The sequence below is a fragment of the Lethenteron reissneri genome, chromosome 1 (genome assembly GCF_015708825.2).
Source record: "Lethenteron reissneri isolate LAM-NWPU_2019-01 chromosome 1, ASM1570882v1, whole genome shotgun sequence".
Lineage (NCBI taxonomy): Eukaryota > Metazoa > Chordata > Hyperoartia > Petromyzontiformes > Petromyzontidae > Lethenteron > Lethenteron reissneri.
The window spans coordinates 8180719-8193900 of NC_083779.1; the positions used below are offsets into that span (position 1 = coordinate 8180719).

Below are 13182 nucleotides of genomic sequence, written 5' to 3' on the forward strand. Positions count from 1 at the left end.
CTGCTGTGGGTGATCTTGCGCCGTCTGCAGGTGGCGGCCGGGGTAAGAAGCGAGGGCCGGCGTTCCGGCTGTCGGGCGTGCAGGTGAACGCCAAGTCGCTGCTGGCGCACGAGGAGGAGTTCCTGCCGCTGCACCAAGCCATCCCCTCCGACCCTGAACAGCGCAAGCGGTGAGCGCGTGCGAGCATTTGTCCTGGGCCATGTGGGGAGCCGTGGCGTTAGCGGTGTTGCCGTGCTGCGCCGCGAACCCGGCGACCCGAGTTCAATTCCTCGCCTGATGCTCTGTGGGCGACGTTGCCGTCACTTGGTGGCGAGCGGCGGCCGTCGTGCTCGCCACGAGTGTTAACGCGACGGCTGGGCGAGTGTTAACGCGACGGCTGGGCGAGTGGTAACGCGACGGCTGGGCGAGTGGTAACGCGACGGCTGGGCGAGTGTTAACGCGACGGCTGGGCGAGTGTTAACGCGACGGCTGGGCGAGTGTTAATGCGACGGCTGGGCGCGTTGCCGTCCGCAGGTACCGGCTGTCGTCGCGCGCCAAGGCGGCGCACTTTGACTCGGAGTGGGGCGTGGAGGAGGACTCGAACCTCCTCGTGGGCATCCACGAGTACGGCTACGGCAACTGGGAGCTCGTCAAGATGGACCCCGATCTCAACCTCACCGACAAGGCACGGCCCTGCCTGCCTGTCTCTGCCTGCCCCCCCCATTGCCTTTCCCCCCCTCCTTCCCTCCCTTCCCCACCTCACAGGCCACAGTCAGCACCGCTCAGTGTTACCCCCTCGCGCGCCGCATTGGTTTTCTCCGGGTGCCCTGGGTTTCCGTCGTCGATCTGTTACAGGGCGTGTTGTCAAACCATGGGTGGAAAAAACCCGATTTTTCCAGCGGCAGGCATCGGGTTTTTTCTTTAATACAATTAAACCCGGTTTCGGGGAATTAAAACCTGGTTTAATGAATACGTAACTCTGATCCAAGGCTTAGGCTGCTTCCTCGTCGGTGCTGCGATCGTACTCGGGGGGGCCGTCGGGCACGGGGTAGTCGTAGAATGCGGCGGGCAGGTTGGTCGTGATGAACACGAGCTTCTCCTCCACAATCGTGGGCGCCGCCAGTGAGTTCCTGAGCTTGGAATGGATGAAGCCCATCGTTGAGAAGTTGGCGAAGTGTGGTTCTGCAATTAGAACCAATTACACCGGATTTCTCCCAATCTCAGGTGATCGGGTTTAATTCTAAAAAGACTATTAAACCCGATTTGTAAAAAACCCGACTGTGCCACGCTTGTGTCAAATGGTCTTTTTTCGTTTCTCCCCCCCCCCCCCCCCCACGACATCGACAACAGATCTTGCCCGACGACCCGGAGCTGAAGCCGCAGGCGAAGCAGCTTCAGACCCGCGCCGATTACCTCGTCAAGCTGCTGAAGAAGGAGATGCTGCGCAGGGAGGCCCTGAAGCCCGCGGCCCAGGCGGTGCGTCACTCGTCGCACCGCCACGTTCCACGCCCAGACGTCGCCGTGACGCTTGTTTTTGTCTTGGCGCCGCGCTCGTTGTGATCTCCGCGTGCGTGCGGCGTCCCGGGGAATCCGGCGCGAGAGCCGTGCCCGCGGCTCGCCAAGCCAGCGTCTTACCCGCTCTTCCTCTCTCTCCACTGCCCCCCCCCCCCCCCCGCATCTCATCAGACGAACAAGAAGCCCCGCAGGGTCCACGCCAAAAAAGCGCGCAAGGGCGGTGCGCGCGGCGGGGACGCGGGGCAGCCCGACGGCACGAGCGGCGGCTCTCCCCGCGCCGCCGAGCACGCGTCGGAGGAGGAGGGCGAGATCAAGGTACCCGCTCCTCGCCTCTTGGGTTGGTTATTCTCACGTGAGATGTTAACTACCTCGCCCGGTATGCAGGAGGTCGTAGAATCGATCTCGACCCTGACGCCTGCTGCTGTATATTTGGAGTTTGCGTGTCTCTCTCATCATCACGGTGGCTAGGAGATGTTAACTACCTCGCCCGGTGTACAGGAGGTTGTGGGTTCGATCCCGACCCTGACGCTTGCTGCTGTATATTTAGAGTTTGCGTGTCTCTCTCATCATCATGGTGGCTAGGAGATGTTAACTACCTCGCCCGGTATGCAGGAGGTCGTGGGTTCGATCCCGACCCTGACGCTTGCTGCTGTATATTTAGAGTTTGCGTGTCTCTCTCATCATCATGGTGGCTAGGAGATGTTAACTACCTCGCCTGGTATGCAGGAGGTCGTAGGATCGATCCCGACCCTGACGCCTGCTGCTGTATATTTGGAGTTTGCGTGTCTCTCTCATCATCACGGTGGCTAGGAGATGTTAACTACCTCGCCCGGTATGCAGGAGGTCGTAGAATCGATCTCGACCCTGACGCCTGCTGCTGTATATTTGGAGTTTGCGTGTCTCTCTCATCATCACGGTGGCTAGGAGATGTTAACTACCTCGCCCGGTATGCAGGAGGTCGTAGAATCGATCTCGACCCTGACGCCTGCTGCTGTATATTTGGAGTTTGCGTGTCTCTCTCATCATCACGGTGGCTAGGAGATGTTAACTACCTCGCCCGGTATGCAGGAGGTCGTGGGTTCGATCCCGACCCTGACGCTTGCTGCTGTATATTTAGAGTTTGCGTGTCTCTCTCATCATCACGGTGGCTAGGAGATGTTAACTACCTCGCCTGGTATGCAGGAGGTCGTAGGATCGATCCCGACCCTGACGCCTGCTGCTGTATATTTGGAGTTTGCGTGTCTCTCTCTCATCATCACGGTGGCTATGAGATGTTAACTACCTCGCCTGGCACACAGGATGTCGTGGGTTCGTTCTCGACCCTGACGCCTGCTGCTGTATATTTGGAGTTTGCGTGTCTCTCTCATCATCACGGTGGCTAGAAGATGTTAACTACCTCGCCTGGTATACAGGAGGTCGTGGGTTCGATCTCGACCCTGACGCCTGCTGCTGTATATTTGGAGTTTGTGTGTCTCTCTCTTTCTCTCATCATCATCATCACGGTGGCTAGGAGATGTTAACTACCTCGCCTGGTCTACAGGAGGTCGTGGGTTCGATCTCGACCCTGACGCCTGCTGCTGTGTATTTGGAGTTTGCTGTATATTTGGAGTTTGCGTGTCTACCTGTGGTCGTTCGGATTTATCTCCGGGTCCTCCGGTTTTTTCCCTCCACGTTTAGAATCCGTACGCATTTTTTATCATTTGGCCTCTGAATTTACACAACAAGCCAACTTCGTTGAACTATCATTTGTCTGAGCCAAGTTGCTTCTGATAAAGCGATATATCTGAGTGGGGCCTTACCTGGTAAAATTTAAATACCAGGGACTCGTCTATTTCTAGAGGTCTGTTCATAAGTCCAACTTTACTCCTGTCGATTCCATGCACGTTCTACGGCGTGTACACTAAACACGCGGAATGGCTTGACAAGTTGTATAATCGCCTCCTAGATGTAGATGCCACTGGTTCTTCACATTCTGTAGATGTAGATGCCACTGATTCTTGATGGTCTGTAGATGTAGATGCCATTGGTTCTTCACGTTCTATAGATCTAGATGCCACTGGTTCTTCACGTTCTATAGATGTAGATGCCACTGGTTTTTTACGTATCTGTAGATGTAGATGCCACTGGTTCTTCACGTTCTGCAGATGTAGATGCCACTGGTTCTTCACGTTCTGTAGATGTAGCTGCTACTGGTTCTTCATGTTCCGCAGATGTAGATGCCACCACCGCCTTCTATTGCGCGGCGGTTAAACTTACGACGGTCGGTCCGAACGGGCAACTGGACGTACGGACAGCTTTTGTTCGTATCTCTGAAATGTCGTAAGTCGAATGTTCGCAAGTAGAGTGGCGTCCCCTGGTATTTGAGTTTTAGTTGGCGTGGCTGCTGGGCGGTGACCCCGGGGTGGGGTGGGGTGGTGCGTGTGAAGCGCGTTTGTTGACCCCGGGCGCAACGCCTCTGCGCTTGCAGGACGACGGCGGCGAGAAGAAGAAAAAGAAGAAGCGGGAGAAGGAGAACAAAGAGAAGGGAGCGGACGGCAAGGAGGCGCGGAGAGGCAAGAAGGAGAAACGCGAGAAGAAAGAAAAGGTGCGCGAGTGTGTCTGTGTGACAGGGTGTGTGTGTGTGTGTGTATAGGTGTGCCTGTGTGTGTGCATGTGCCTGTGTGTGTAGGTGAGTGTGTGTGCCTGTGTGTATAGGTGTGTGTGTGTATAGGTGTGTGTGTGGGCCTGTGTGTATGCATGTGCCTGTGTGTATAGGTGTGTGTGTGTATAGGTGTGTGTGTGTATAGGTGTGTGTGTGTATAGGTGTGTGTGTGGGCCTGTGTGTATGCATGTGCCTGTGTGTATAGGTGTGTGTGTGTATAGGTGTGTGTGTGTATAGGTGTGTGTGTGTATAGGTGTGTGTGTATAGGTGTGTGTGTGGGCCTCAAGGTGCACATGGCCTGGCACAAGTGTCGTGGTGACGTCACCGCCACTTAGTGGCGAATGGCGGTTGTTGTTGTGTGTGTGTGTGTCTGTGTGTATAGGTGCGTGTGTGTGCCTGTGTATAGGTGTGTGTGTGTATAGGTGTGTCTGTATAGGTGTGTGTGTGGGCCTCAAGGTGCACATGGCCTGGCACAAGCGTCGTGGTGACGTCACCGCCACTTAGTGGCGAATGGCGGTTGTTGTTGTGTGTGTGTGTGTCTGTGTGTATAGGTGTGTGTGCCTGTGTGTATAGGTGCAGTACATGTGTGTGTTGAACTTCCTTCGCACACTATTTAGCCAACCGTGCTATTGGGATAGTGTGTGGGTATGTGCATGATGGACCCCAACCGAATATTTGAACTGGAGCCCCCCTTAGGTTAACTCGGCCTCAAACGAGTGCCTGGCGTGCGATCTCTAAAACAACATCGCCACTGGGGTGAGACGATGGCTTTCTTGACAACGATGGTAACGATTCGCCGCCGTTGCTTTGTCGCCCGCCCAGCCGCGGACCGGCAAGGGGGCGGAGGGCGGTGGCCGGGCGGACGGGAAGAGCGGGGAGCGGGGCACCCGCGCCGGGGCCAAGGCCTCCATCCCCCAGGGCCCCGTGCACATCACAGCGGGCAGCGAGCCCGTGCTCATCGCCACGGAGACGGAGGAGGAGTTGGACCAGAAGACGTTCAGCATCGTGAGTTCTCCCCCCCCCCCCTCCTCAATCCATCCACCCCTCCTAGGGGTGGTGGTGGTGGTGGTGGCGCTGCAGCTGCGGTGGGATGGGTGGCGCAGTGGTTAGCAGCGCCACTGGACTTGCAAACCGTCTCCCTCGCTCTGGAGGCCGGGGTTGGTGGAACGTGCATGGGTAGCGTGGTTACACTGAAATATTTGCAGGCACGGATTTGGAATCCGTTGCTGTGCTGCCATCTGCTGGACGCTTTCCAACCCAAGCCTTACAAAGCTTCGATGTCCCCCAGGAAGTTTCCCATCAAAGTCAGAAATGTGAATCTTTCTTTATCCTGGAGGAAACCGATGAGCTTATCGATGAAGCTCTTTTTTCACAGATGTTCAGTAGTGCTAACCAGGCTCAATCCCCGTTTAGCTTCGATATGATTTCACAAGGTCGGGGGGCGCATCCATTGAGGGCAAAACATTTTTTCCCAAGCGGGGTCTGTGCATTAATACTCTTAGGTTTTTCGGTAAAGTCACGTAGGTAAAAAATGAAGAATAGAAATAAAATAATAAATCACGACGTTTCGGAGGCAACACAAGTCAGTAAATCTAGCTGTGACGGTCCCACCTGATGACGGAGACTTGTGTTGCCTCCGAAACGTTGTGATTTATTATTTTATTTCTATTATTTCTTTACCTACGTGACTTTACCGAAAAACCTAAGAGCATGAATCCTTGCAGTCACGAAAGCTTCAAATCTCGAACCTGTGCATTAAGTTTATTCACCGGACAACGCGCGTGTCCGCCGCCGCAGTGCAAGGAGCGCATGCGGCCGGTGAAGAAGGCGCTGAAGCAGCTGGACAAGCCCGAGGAGGGGCTGTCGGAGCGCGAGCAGCTGCTGCACACGCGCCACTGCCTGCTGCGCATCGGCGACCACATCTCGGAGTGCCTGCAGAAACACGCGGACCCCGAGATCGTCAAGCAGTGGAGACGGTGAGGCCGCCCGCCCGCCCGCTACCGGTCACCCTTGGCTCACCCCGCCCGCTCGTTCGGCCTCTTTGCGCTCACCGGTGCCCCTGTGATGCGCTCGCTCGTTCACTCGGTCGCTTGCTCGCTCGTTCACTCGCTCGCTCGCTCGCCAAATTGTGTGCAGAACCCCGCCGAGTCTGCGCTGTAATCGCGGGGCAACTGCCAGGATCTTGGCGGCGCCGGCCCGGCAATGTGGAACCAGAATCAGAAAGGGTTTTATTCGCCATGAAAGTTCGCACAGACAAGGAATTTACTTTGGCCGGAAGGTGCATACATTCAACATTTAGGAATCTTAAATCTTAAATAAGTGGTTTACAAGTCTAACTATACTAAAGGTACAAGTCTAACTAATACTAAGGAGCTAAAGTATGTAAACATTGAATAAAATAAAATCTAAACTATACAATAGCTATAATATACAATATAAAATTACAAAAATGCAAATAGGGTAACATACCTGCTGTGCCCGCTCGTTCTCTCGTTTCCCGTCTCGCTGACTCCTCCCCCTGGCCGCGTGCGAGCCCCTTGCCGCTCTCCCGGTCTCGTTGCCGCCTCTGTTCCTGGCTTCCTCGCCCTCCTCCCGTTCACTCCGTCTCTGGGTCGCTCGCATTTGACGCTCGCCCGTTCCTCCGTTAGCTCGCCTGCTCCGGCTGCTTGTTTATTAAATTCATCCAATCACTTGGCTCAACCGCACGTTCGCTCGCCCGTCCGTCGTTCTCCGTTGCTTGCGCCGTTATAGGCCCGTCGCTTGGGCTTGCCCGCAGCGCTCGCTCGCTCGTTACTTGCCAGAGGTCGCAATCGGGTTCCCGATACCCGTACCCTACGCGATACCCGTACCCTACGCGATACCCGTACCCTACGCGATACCCGTACCCTACCCGATACCCGTACCCTACCCGATACCCGGCTACCCGTACCCGGCCGGGTATCGGGTACGGGTAACCCGTACCCTACCCGATAACTGTACCCTACCCGATACCCGGCTACCCGTACCCGGCCGGGTATCGGGTACGGGTAACCCGTACCCTACCCGATACCTGTACCCTACCCGATACCCGGCTACCCGTACCCGGCCGGGTATCGGGTACGGGTAACCCGTACCCTACCCGATACCTGTACCCTACCCGATACCCGGCTACCCGTACCCGGCCGGGTATCGGGTACGGGTAACCCGTACCCTACCCGATACCCGGCTACCCGTACCCGGCCGGGTATCGGGTACGGGTAACCCGTACCCTACCCGATAACCGGCTACCCGTACCCGGCCGGGTATCGGGTACGGGTAACCCGTACCCTACCCGATAACCGGCTACCCGTACCCGGCCGGGTATCGGGTACGGGTAACCCGTACCCTACCCGATAACTGGCTACCCGTACCCGGCCGGGTATCGGGTACGGGTAACCCGTGCCCTACCCGGCCGGGTACAGGTACCCGTTTGCGACCCTGGTGCGGCCGGGTACGGGTAAGGAATCAAAATATACCATTGAGACTAGGCTCTAAGGAAAGCTGTCTCGGGTGTGGACCAATCAACTTTAAGGAGAGTGCACATTATCAGTTTTGTCAAAAAAGGTGTCAGTTTTGTTGCCAGATAGAAGGGTAAAAAACCAATTATCATATTTTTTTTACTGGCAAATGAGGTTCCAATGGTGAATCAAAACCTGTTTGCGACCTCTGGTACTCGCCCGCCCGTTCAGCCGTTCTCCCTTTGTCGCGTGCTCACCCGTCCATTCGCTCGGGTCGTTTCTCCACCCACAGTTTGCTCGCCCGCCCGCTTACTCGCCACGTGTGCCCCCGCCCGCATCCCTTGCAGGAACCTGTGGATCTTCGTGTCGAAGTTCACGGAGTTTGACGCGCGGAAGCTGCACAAACTGTACAAGCACGCGGTGAAGAAGCGCGCCGAGGAGGCCGGGGTGAGTCTCTCGGAGAGGCGCGGGCCGCGGCGCGCCAGAGTGGACGGTCTCGGCTCCCGGTCACCCAGCGGACTCCACGAATAAAATGGGCGTGTTAAGTTTTTATCCTGCCCTTAATTTTAGACAAAATCCCAGCTGTGAGAATTAAATAAGTCTGATGAGCGTTACACTCTCTCGGGCAGCGTGGGTGGCAAGGTGCTGCCCGTCACCCCCCGTCACCCCCCCCCCCCGCTCCTGTGTGCAACAGAGGTCACCTGAAGGGATCCCGAGAGGTAGCTCTGCGCTATCGGGGGTCGCGCGCTGCCCTGCGTGAGATACGAATGGCCACTTTGTCTCGGGGCAAAAAAATATTAAAATAAACTGACGTAGAACCGTGTAAAATATCAATGAACAATTGTGCCCCGTGCAGGCGTGCGTGTGCCTGCCTGTGTATGTCTGCGACCCATGGCACCTGGGTCTGTCCCGTGACCTCCCAGCGGGCGTGCCACACGTCACACGGCCTTAATCGGCCGGGCGTGGTGCTGACCACCCAAACTCGCCCCCGCGTGTCGCACGTGCCGGCCTGCACAGGTGCCGCTCGCGCGCGGCCACTTGCTTCGACGGTCTTGTCAAAGTCCACACGGGGGAACCTTTGTCTTTGTGCAGTCGGAGCAGCCCAAGGCGAGGCAGGAGAAGCAGAACTTCGTCGCCAAGAAGCCGTTCCCGCCGGAGCCGTCGGGCTCGAGCCGCGACTCGTCGTACTCGCAGTCGCACTACCCCCCCTCGCAGCAGGGGCCGCACCGCGAGCCCTACGCCAACCAGCACAAGCGGCCGCCGTCGGGTACGCAGCGCACTCTGCACGTGCACACTCGCACACTCACGCGTGCGCACTAGCACACTCGCTCGTGCGCACTAGCACACTCGCTCGTGCACACTCTGCACGTGCACACACGCACACTCGCGCGTGCACACTAGCACACTCGCGCGTGCGCACGCACACTCCGCACACTACTCCTCGTGTGCGCACACCGGTCACACGTGCACTTGGCGCACGCTCGCACACTCGCGCGTGTGCATGCACACTCTGCACACACTCTGCACACACTCCGCGCACTACTCCTCGTGCGCGCACACCGGTCACACATGAACTTGGCGCACGCACACACACGCACACTCGCTCGTGCACACGCACACTCTGCACACACTCCGCGCACTACTCCTCGTGCGCGCACACCGGTCACGCGTGCACTTGGCGCACGCGCACACTCGCACACTCGCGCGTGTGCACGCGCACTCTGCACACACTCCGCACACACACTCCGCGCACTACTCCTTGTGCGCGCACACCTGTCACACGTGCACTTGGCGCACGTGCAGCAGCAGCGTCACTCGCAGCAGCATTTGGCAACGTTAGCAGCAGGCTCGTCATCGACGGCAGTAACATTTACAATAATCGTTGACAACCGTTAATCGGTACTGAGTGAATGCCCCTCCCGCATGCTGTCAGACGCAGGGGTTGTTTTGGCCGCCAAAGTCGGCTGATGCTCCAGGTCGCTCTGTAAATGAGATACTGCAGCCTGGCCGCTTGAGGTCTCGCCTGGTGAAACACAAACTTTTGTCTCGGCTTCACCTGACTGCACGCTGTAGGTGTAGGACTGGACCAGCGAGGACAGAGTTTCTCAAATGTGAGAGATCTCAACACTGCACTCCCTACAAATAATTGCAATTGAATGTGAAGCAAACTGCTGCGTGTTTTGTTTCAGACTGGGGGGAGAGGCAGAAGGAGCGTGTGTACGGGCACGGCGGCGGTGGTGGCGGCGGCGGTGGTGGCGGCGGTGGTGGCGGTGGCGGTTGGGGCTCTGAGAGGCACCACCAGGGCTACGGCTCGCACCACTACAAGGACCGTTCGTCTCACCGCGGGCGCTCGGACCAGCACCACAACTCGGGGGGCGGCTACCGCCACCACCAACACTACAGCGACGCGGGGCGCAAGCGGCCCTTCGGCAACACCTACCCCGGCGACAAGGACCACCGCGGCGAGTATTACCGCGGAGACGACCGGTGAGCGGGGAGCCTCGTGGGGGGGGAGAAGCTCGCGCACGCACACACACACACCTACAAAGACAAAGATCCCCCGTATAGCCTGAACAGACTGTAGGGGCAAGTGCTGTTAGCGAGCACCTATGAAGGCCGGAACGGTACACGAGGGGGTGGGTGGCCAGCACCACGCCCGACCGCCTTTGTCTCCCTAGTGGCGATGTTTACACACCGCACCAGGTACTCATTTAAGGCTGAGTCGACCTAGGGGAGGCCCAGGACCGGTTCAGATAATCGTCACTGGTGTTAGCCGTGAGCGGGAATCGAACCCGGGTCGCCAGGTTCATAGCGCAGCGCGCTAACCGCTACACTACCGCTCCCCACAACACACCTACACACACACCTACACACACACCTACCTACACACACCTACCTACACACACACACACCTACACACACACCTACCTACACACACCTACCTACACACACAACTACACACACAACTACACACACACCTACCTACACACACCTACACTTACACACACACCTACACACACCAACCTACACGCACACCAACACGCACACACCTACCTACACACACCTACCTACACACACCTACCTACACACACCTACCTACACACACAACTACACACACAACTACACACACACACACCTACACACACACTTACACACACACCTACCTACACACACCTACCTACACACACCTACCTACACACACCTACCTACACACACCTACCTACACACAACTACACACACACCTACACACACACACACTTACACACACACCTACACACACCAACCTACACGCACACCAACACGCACACCTACACACACACCTACCTACACACACCAACTACACGCACACACCAACTACACACACACAAACCTACACACCAACCTACACACCAACCTACACACACCAACTACACGCACACAACTACACACACACAAACCTACACACCAACCTACACACCAACCTACACACACGCACACCTACACGCACCAACTTGCACACACACCAGTCTGCACGCACTCACCTCCGACACCTCTCAATCTGCGTGTGTGTCCCCCCCCCGTGCCCTCACAGGTATCACTCGGACATGAAGAGGCGTCGGCCTGACGACTTCCGTCCTCACGACCGTGAATACCGCGGCGGTGGTGGAGGCGGCGGTGGTGGTGGTGGAGGTGGAGGCGGTGGAGGCGGTGGTGGCGGTGGTGGAGGTGGCGGCAGCGATTACCGCAACGTCAAGCAGTCGAGCGACTACCGGGGACCCTCGGGTGGAGGGGCATCGGAGCACTATCGCTTCCACGGTGACGCCAAGGGCTCGGCGGATGGCGGGCGAAGCGCTGGCGCCGGTGGCGGTGGCGCCGGTGGTGGTGGCGGCGGTGGTGGCGCTGGCGCCGGCGGCCACCGCTCGCCGCTGGTGCAGCGATCGCCGTACGACGCTCGCTCTCCATTGGACCGCGACCACCGCAACACGCCGGACTACGGCTGGAACACGCGCAAGACGTAGTGGAGCGGCCGGGAAAGACTGCTCAGCCGCGGACCCGGCCACGCCCCCGGCCGTCTTGAAAGCGAAAGGAATGAAATGTTTTTTTTATCGACGAGAGGGAGCGGGAGGCCGAGCGAGCGAGTGGAGCGTCGTGCGAGCATCGTGGGAGTCGGTTGGCGGCGGGGGTGGGGCGGGAAAGGCGGTGACGAATCGAAGAGTTGGCCAACCTCACGCTCTCTCTGCTCTTGTCCTTGGTGGGGTGGGCGGCTGGGTGGTTGTGGCCCCCCCTCCCCCTCGTGAGCTTTTGCACACGTGACAACGGTTGTTTCTGCGGGCGCGTCCACGTCAGCACGTGGAGAGTTCAAATGCCTTTGACAAAAACGCGCCGAATAAGACGTTCTGGAGATGGGTCAGCGACGGCAAAGTGGTTGGGGGGCGTCTTTTTGACATTTGTTGGTGACGCTGGCCCACGCCCGCCGCTCCTTGCTGCGCTGGGCCCGTCCGTTAGCGCAGGCGGAGGGGGGAGGATGGACGGAAGAGAACGCATCAAGGGAGCGTGGCGGGCGAATGACAACTCGACAATAAATGTAGGGCGTGCGTGCGTGCGCCCGCGCGCACCCGTTGTGTGTTGTCCACCCTCCGAGTTCGCCGAGGAGTATTTTTTTACACGGCGGGGGTCGGGGGGGGGTGTCCGGTGTGTTGAGGGGGGGGGGCGGTGGTTCCCCCGTGTGTGCGTGTGTGATTGTCTGGGCCGCCCGCCCCCCCCCCCGGCTTTGTTGCGCGTTTAAGCGAGGGAACGATAAATGAAAATGCACAGGGAGGAAACTGTTTAAAGAAGGGAAAAGATACATTTGAACGCGGAAAGAGGTGGGAGGGGGGGAGAGACACACGAGGTCTGCCGCCATAAGGACACTGCTGCTGCCGCGGACGCAGCGAATTCGGAGGTCGTTGAAATCGGCGGTCCGCCAGGGTTGTGAACCTGGATGCTGCAAGGTCACCGGTTATCCGTGCCTCGATGCCTGGCCTGATGCAAGACCACCCCCCCCCCACCACCTCTCCTTTAACACCCCCCTCAAACCCACACCACCACCACCACCACCTCGCAGCTCTCAAGCAACTCTCTTCCAATTCGAAAACAGCGGCAGCCGGTTGGGAATTAATTTATAAATGGTTGATCATGTTTTTTTGGACCTTCGTCAGCGCTAAACTGTGTACATATGTGTTTATAGTGCACCTCACAATAAACGGAGTTTTTTTTCTATCGCGTCCCGAACTGGAACTTGCCGATTGTGTCGTCGCCGCATTGTACACTGTTGAACGACGCGTGACCATCCGTAACCGTGCCGTGAGCATCTGTGACCATGCCGTGACCATGCTTTGCTTTCGCCAGGTGCACGCGTGCGGGGTGGGGGGTCATTGACGTGTTAATCTCGCCATGCTGGTGAAATGTTAACTCCCTCGCCTGGTCTGCAGGAGGTCGTGGGTTCAATCCCGACTCTGACGCCTGCTGCTGTGTATTTGGAATTTGCGTCTCTCATCATCATCACGGTGGCTAGGAGATGTTAACTACCTTGCCTGGTATGCAGGAGGTCGT

General features: G+C 57.6%; 1 protein-coding gene across 8 annotated transcripts in view; it reads left to right on the forward strand.

Annotated features, from left to right (window-relative positions):
- Window positions 1-12847, forward strand: part of LOC133342499 (chromodomain-helicase-DNA-binding protein 2-like) — a 56829-nt gene extending 43982 nt beyond the window's left edge. For all 8 annotated transcript variants that reach the window (XM_061552145.1, XM_061551687.1, XM_061551766.1 and 5 more), the window contains 11 exons: window positions 31-169; window positions 514-664; window positions 1330-1455; window positions 1666-1809; window positions 3962-4078; window positions 4958-5140; window positions 5933-6111; window positions 7959-8058; window positions 8704-8878; window positions 9801-10098; window positions 11183-12847. In XM_061552145.1, the coding sequence (XP_061408129.1) occupies window positions 31-169; window positions 514-664; window positions 1330-1455; window positions 1666-1809; window positions 3962-4078; window positions 4958-5140; window positions 5933-6111; window positions 7959-8058; window positions 8704-8878; window positions 9801-10098; window positions 11183-11609 (2039 nt within the window). In that variant the 3' untranslated portion in view covers window positions 11610-12847. The remainder of the gene's footprint in view (window positions 1-30; window positions 170-513; window positions 665-1329; window positions 1456-1665; window positions 1810-3961; window positions 4079-4957; window positions 5141-5932; window positions 6112-7958; window positions 8059-8703; window positions 8879-9800; window positions 10099-11182) is intronic.
- The last annotated feature ends 335 nt before the right edge of the window (window positions 12848-13182 follow it).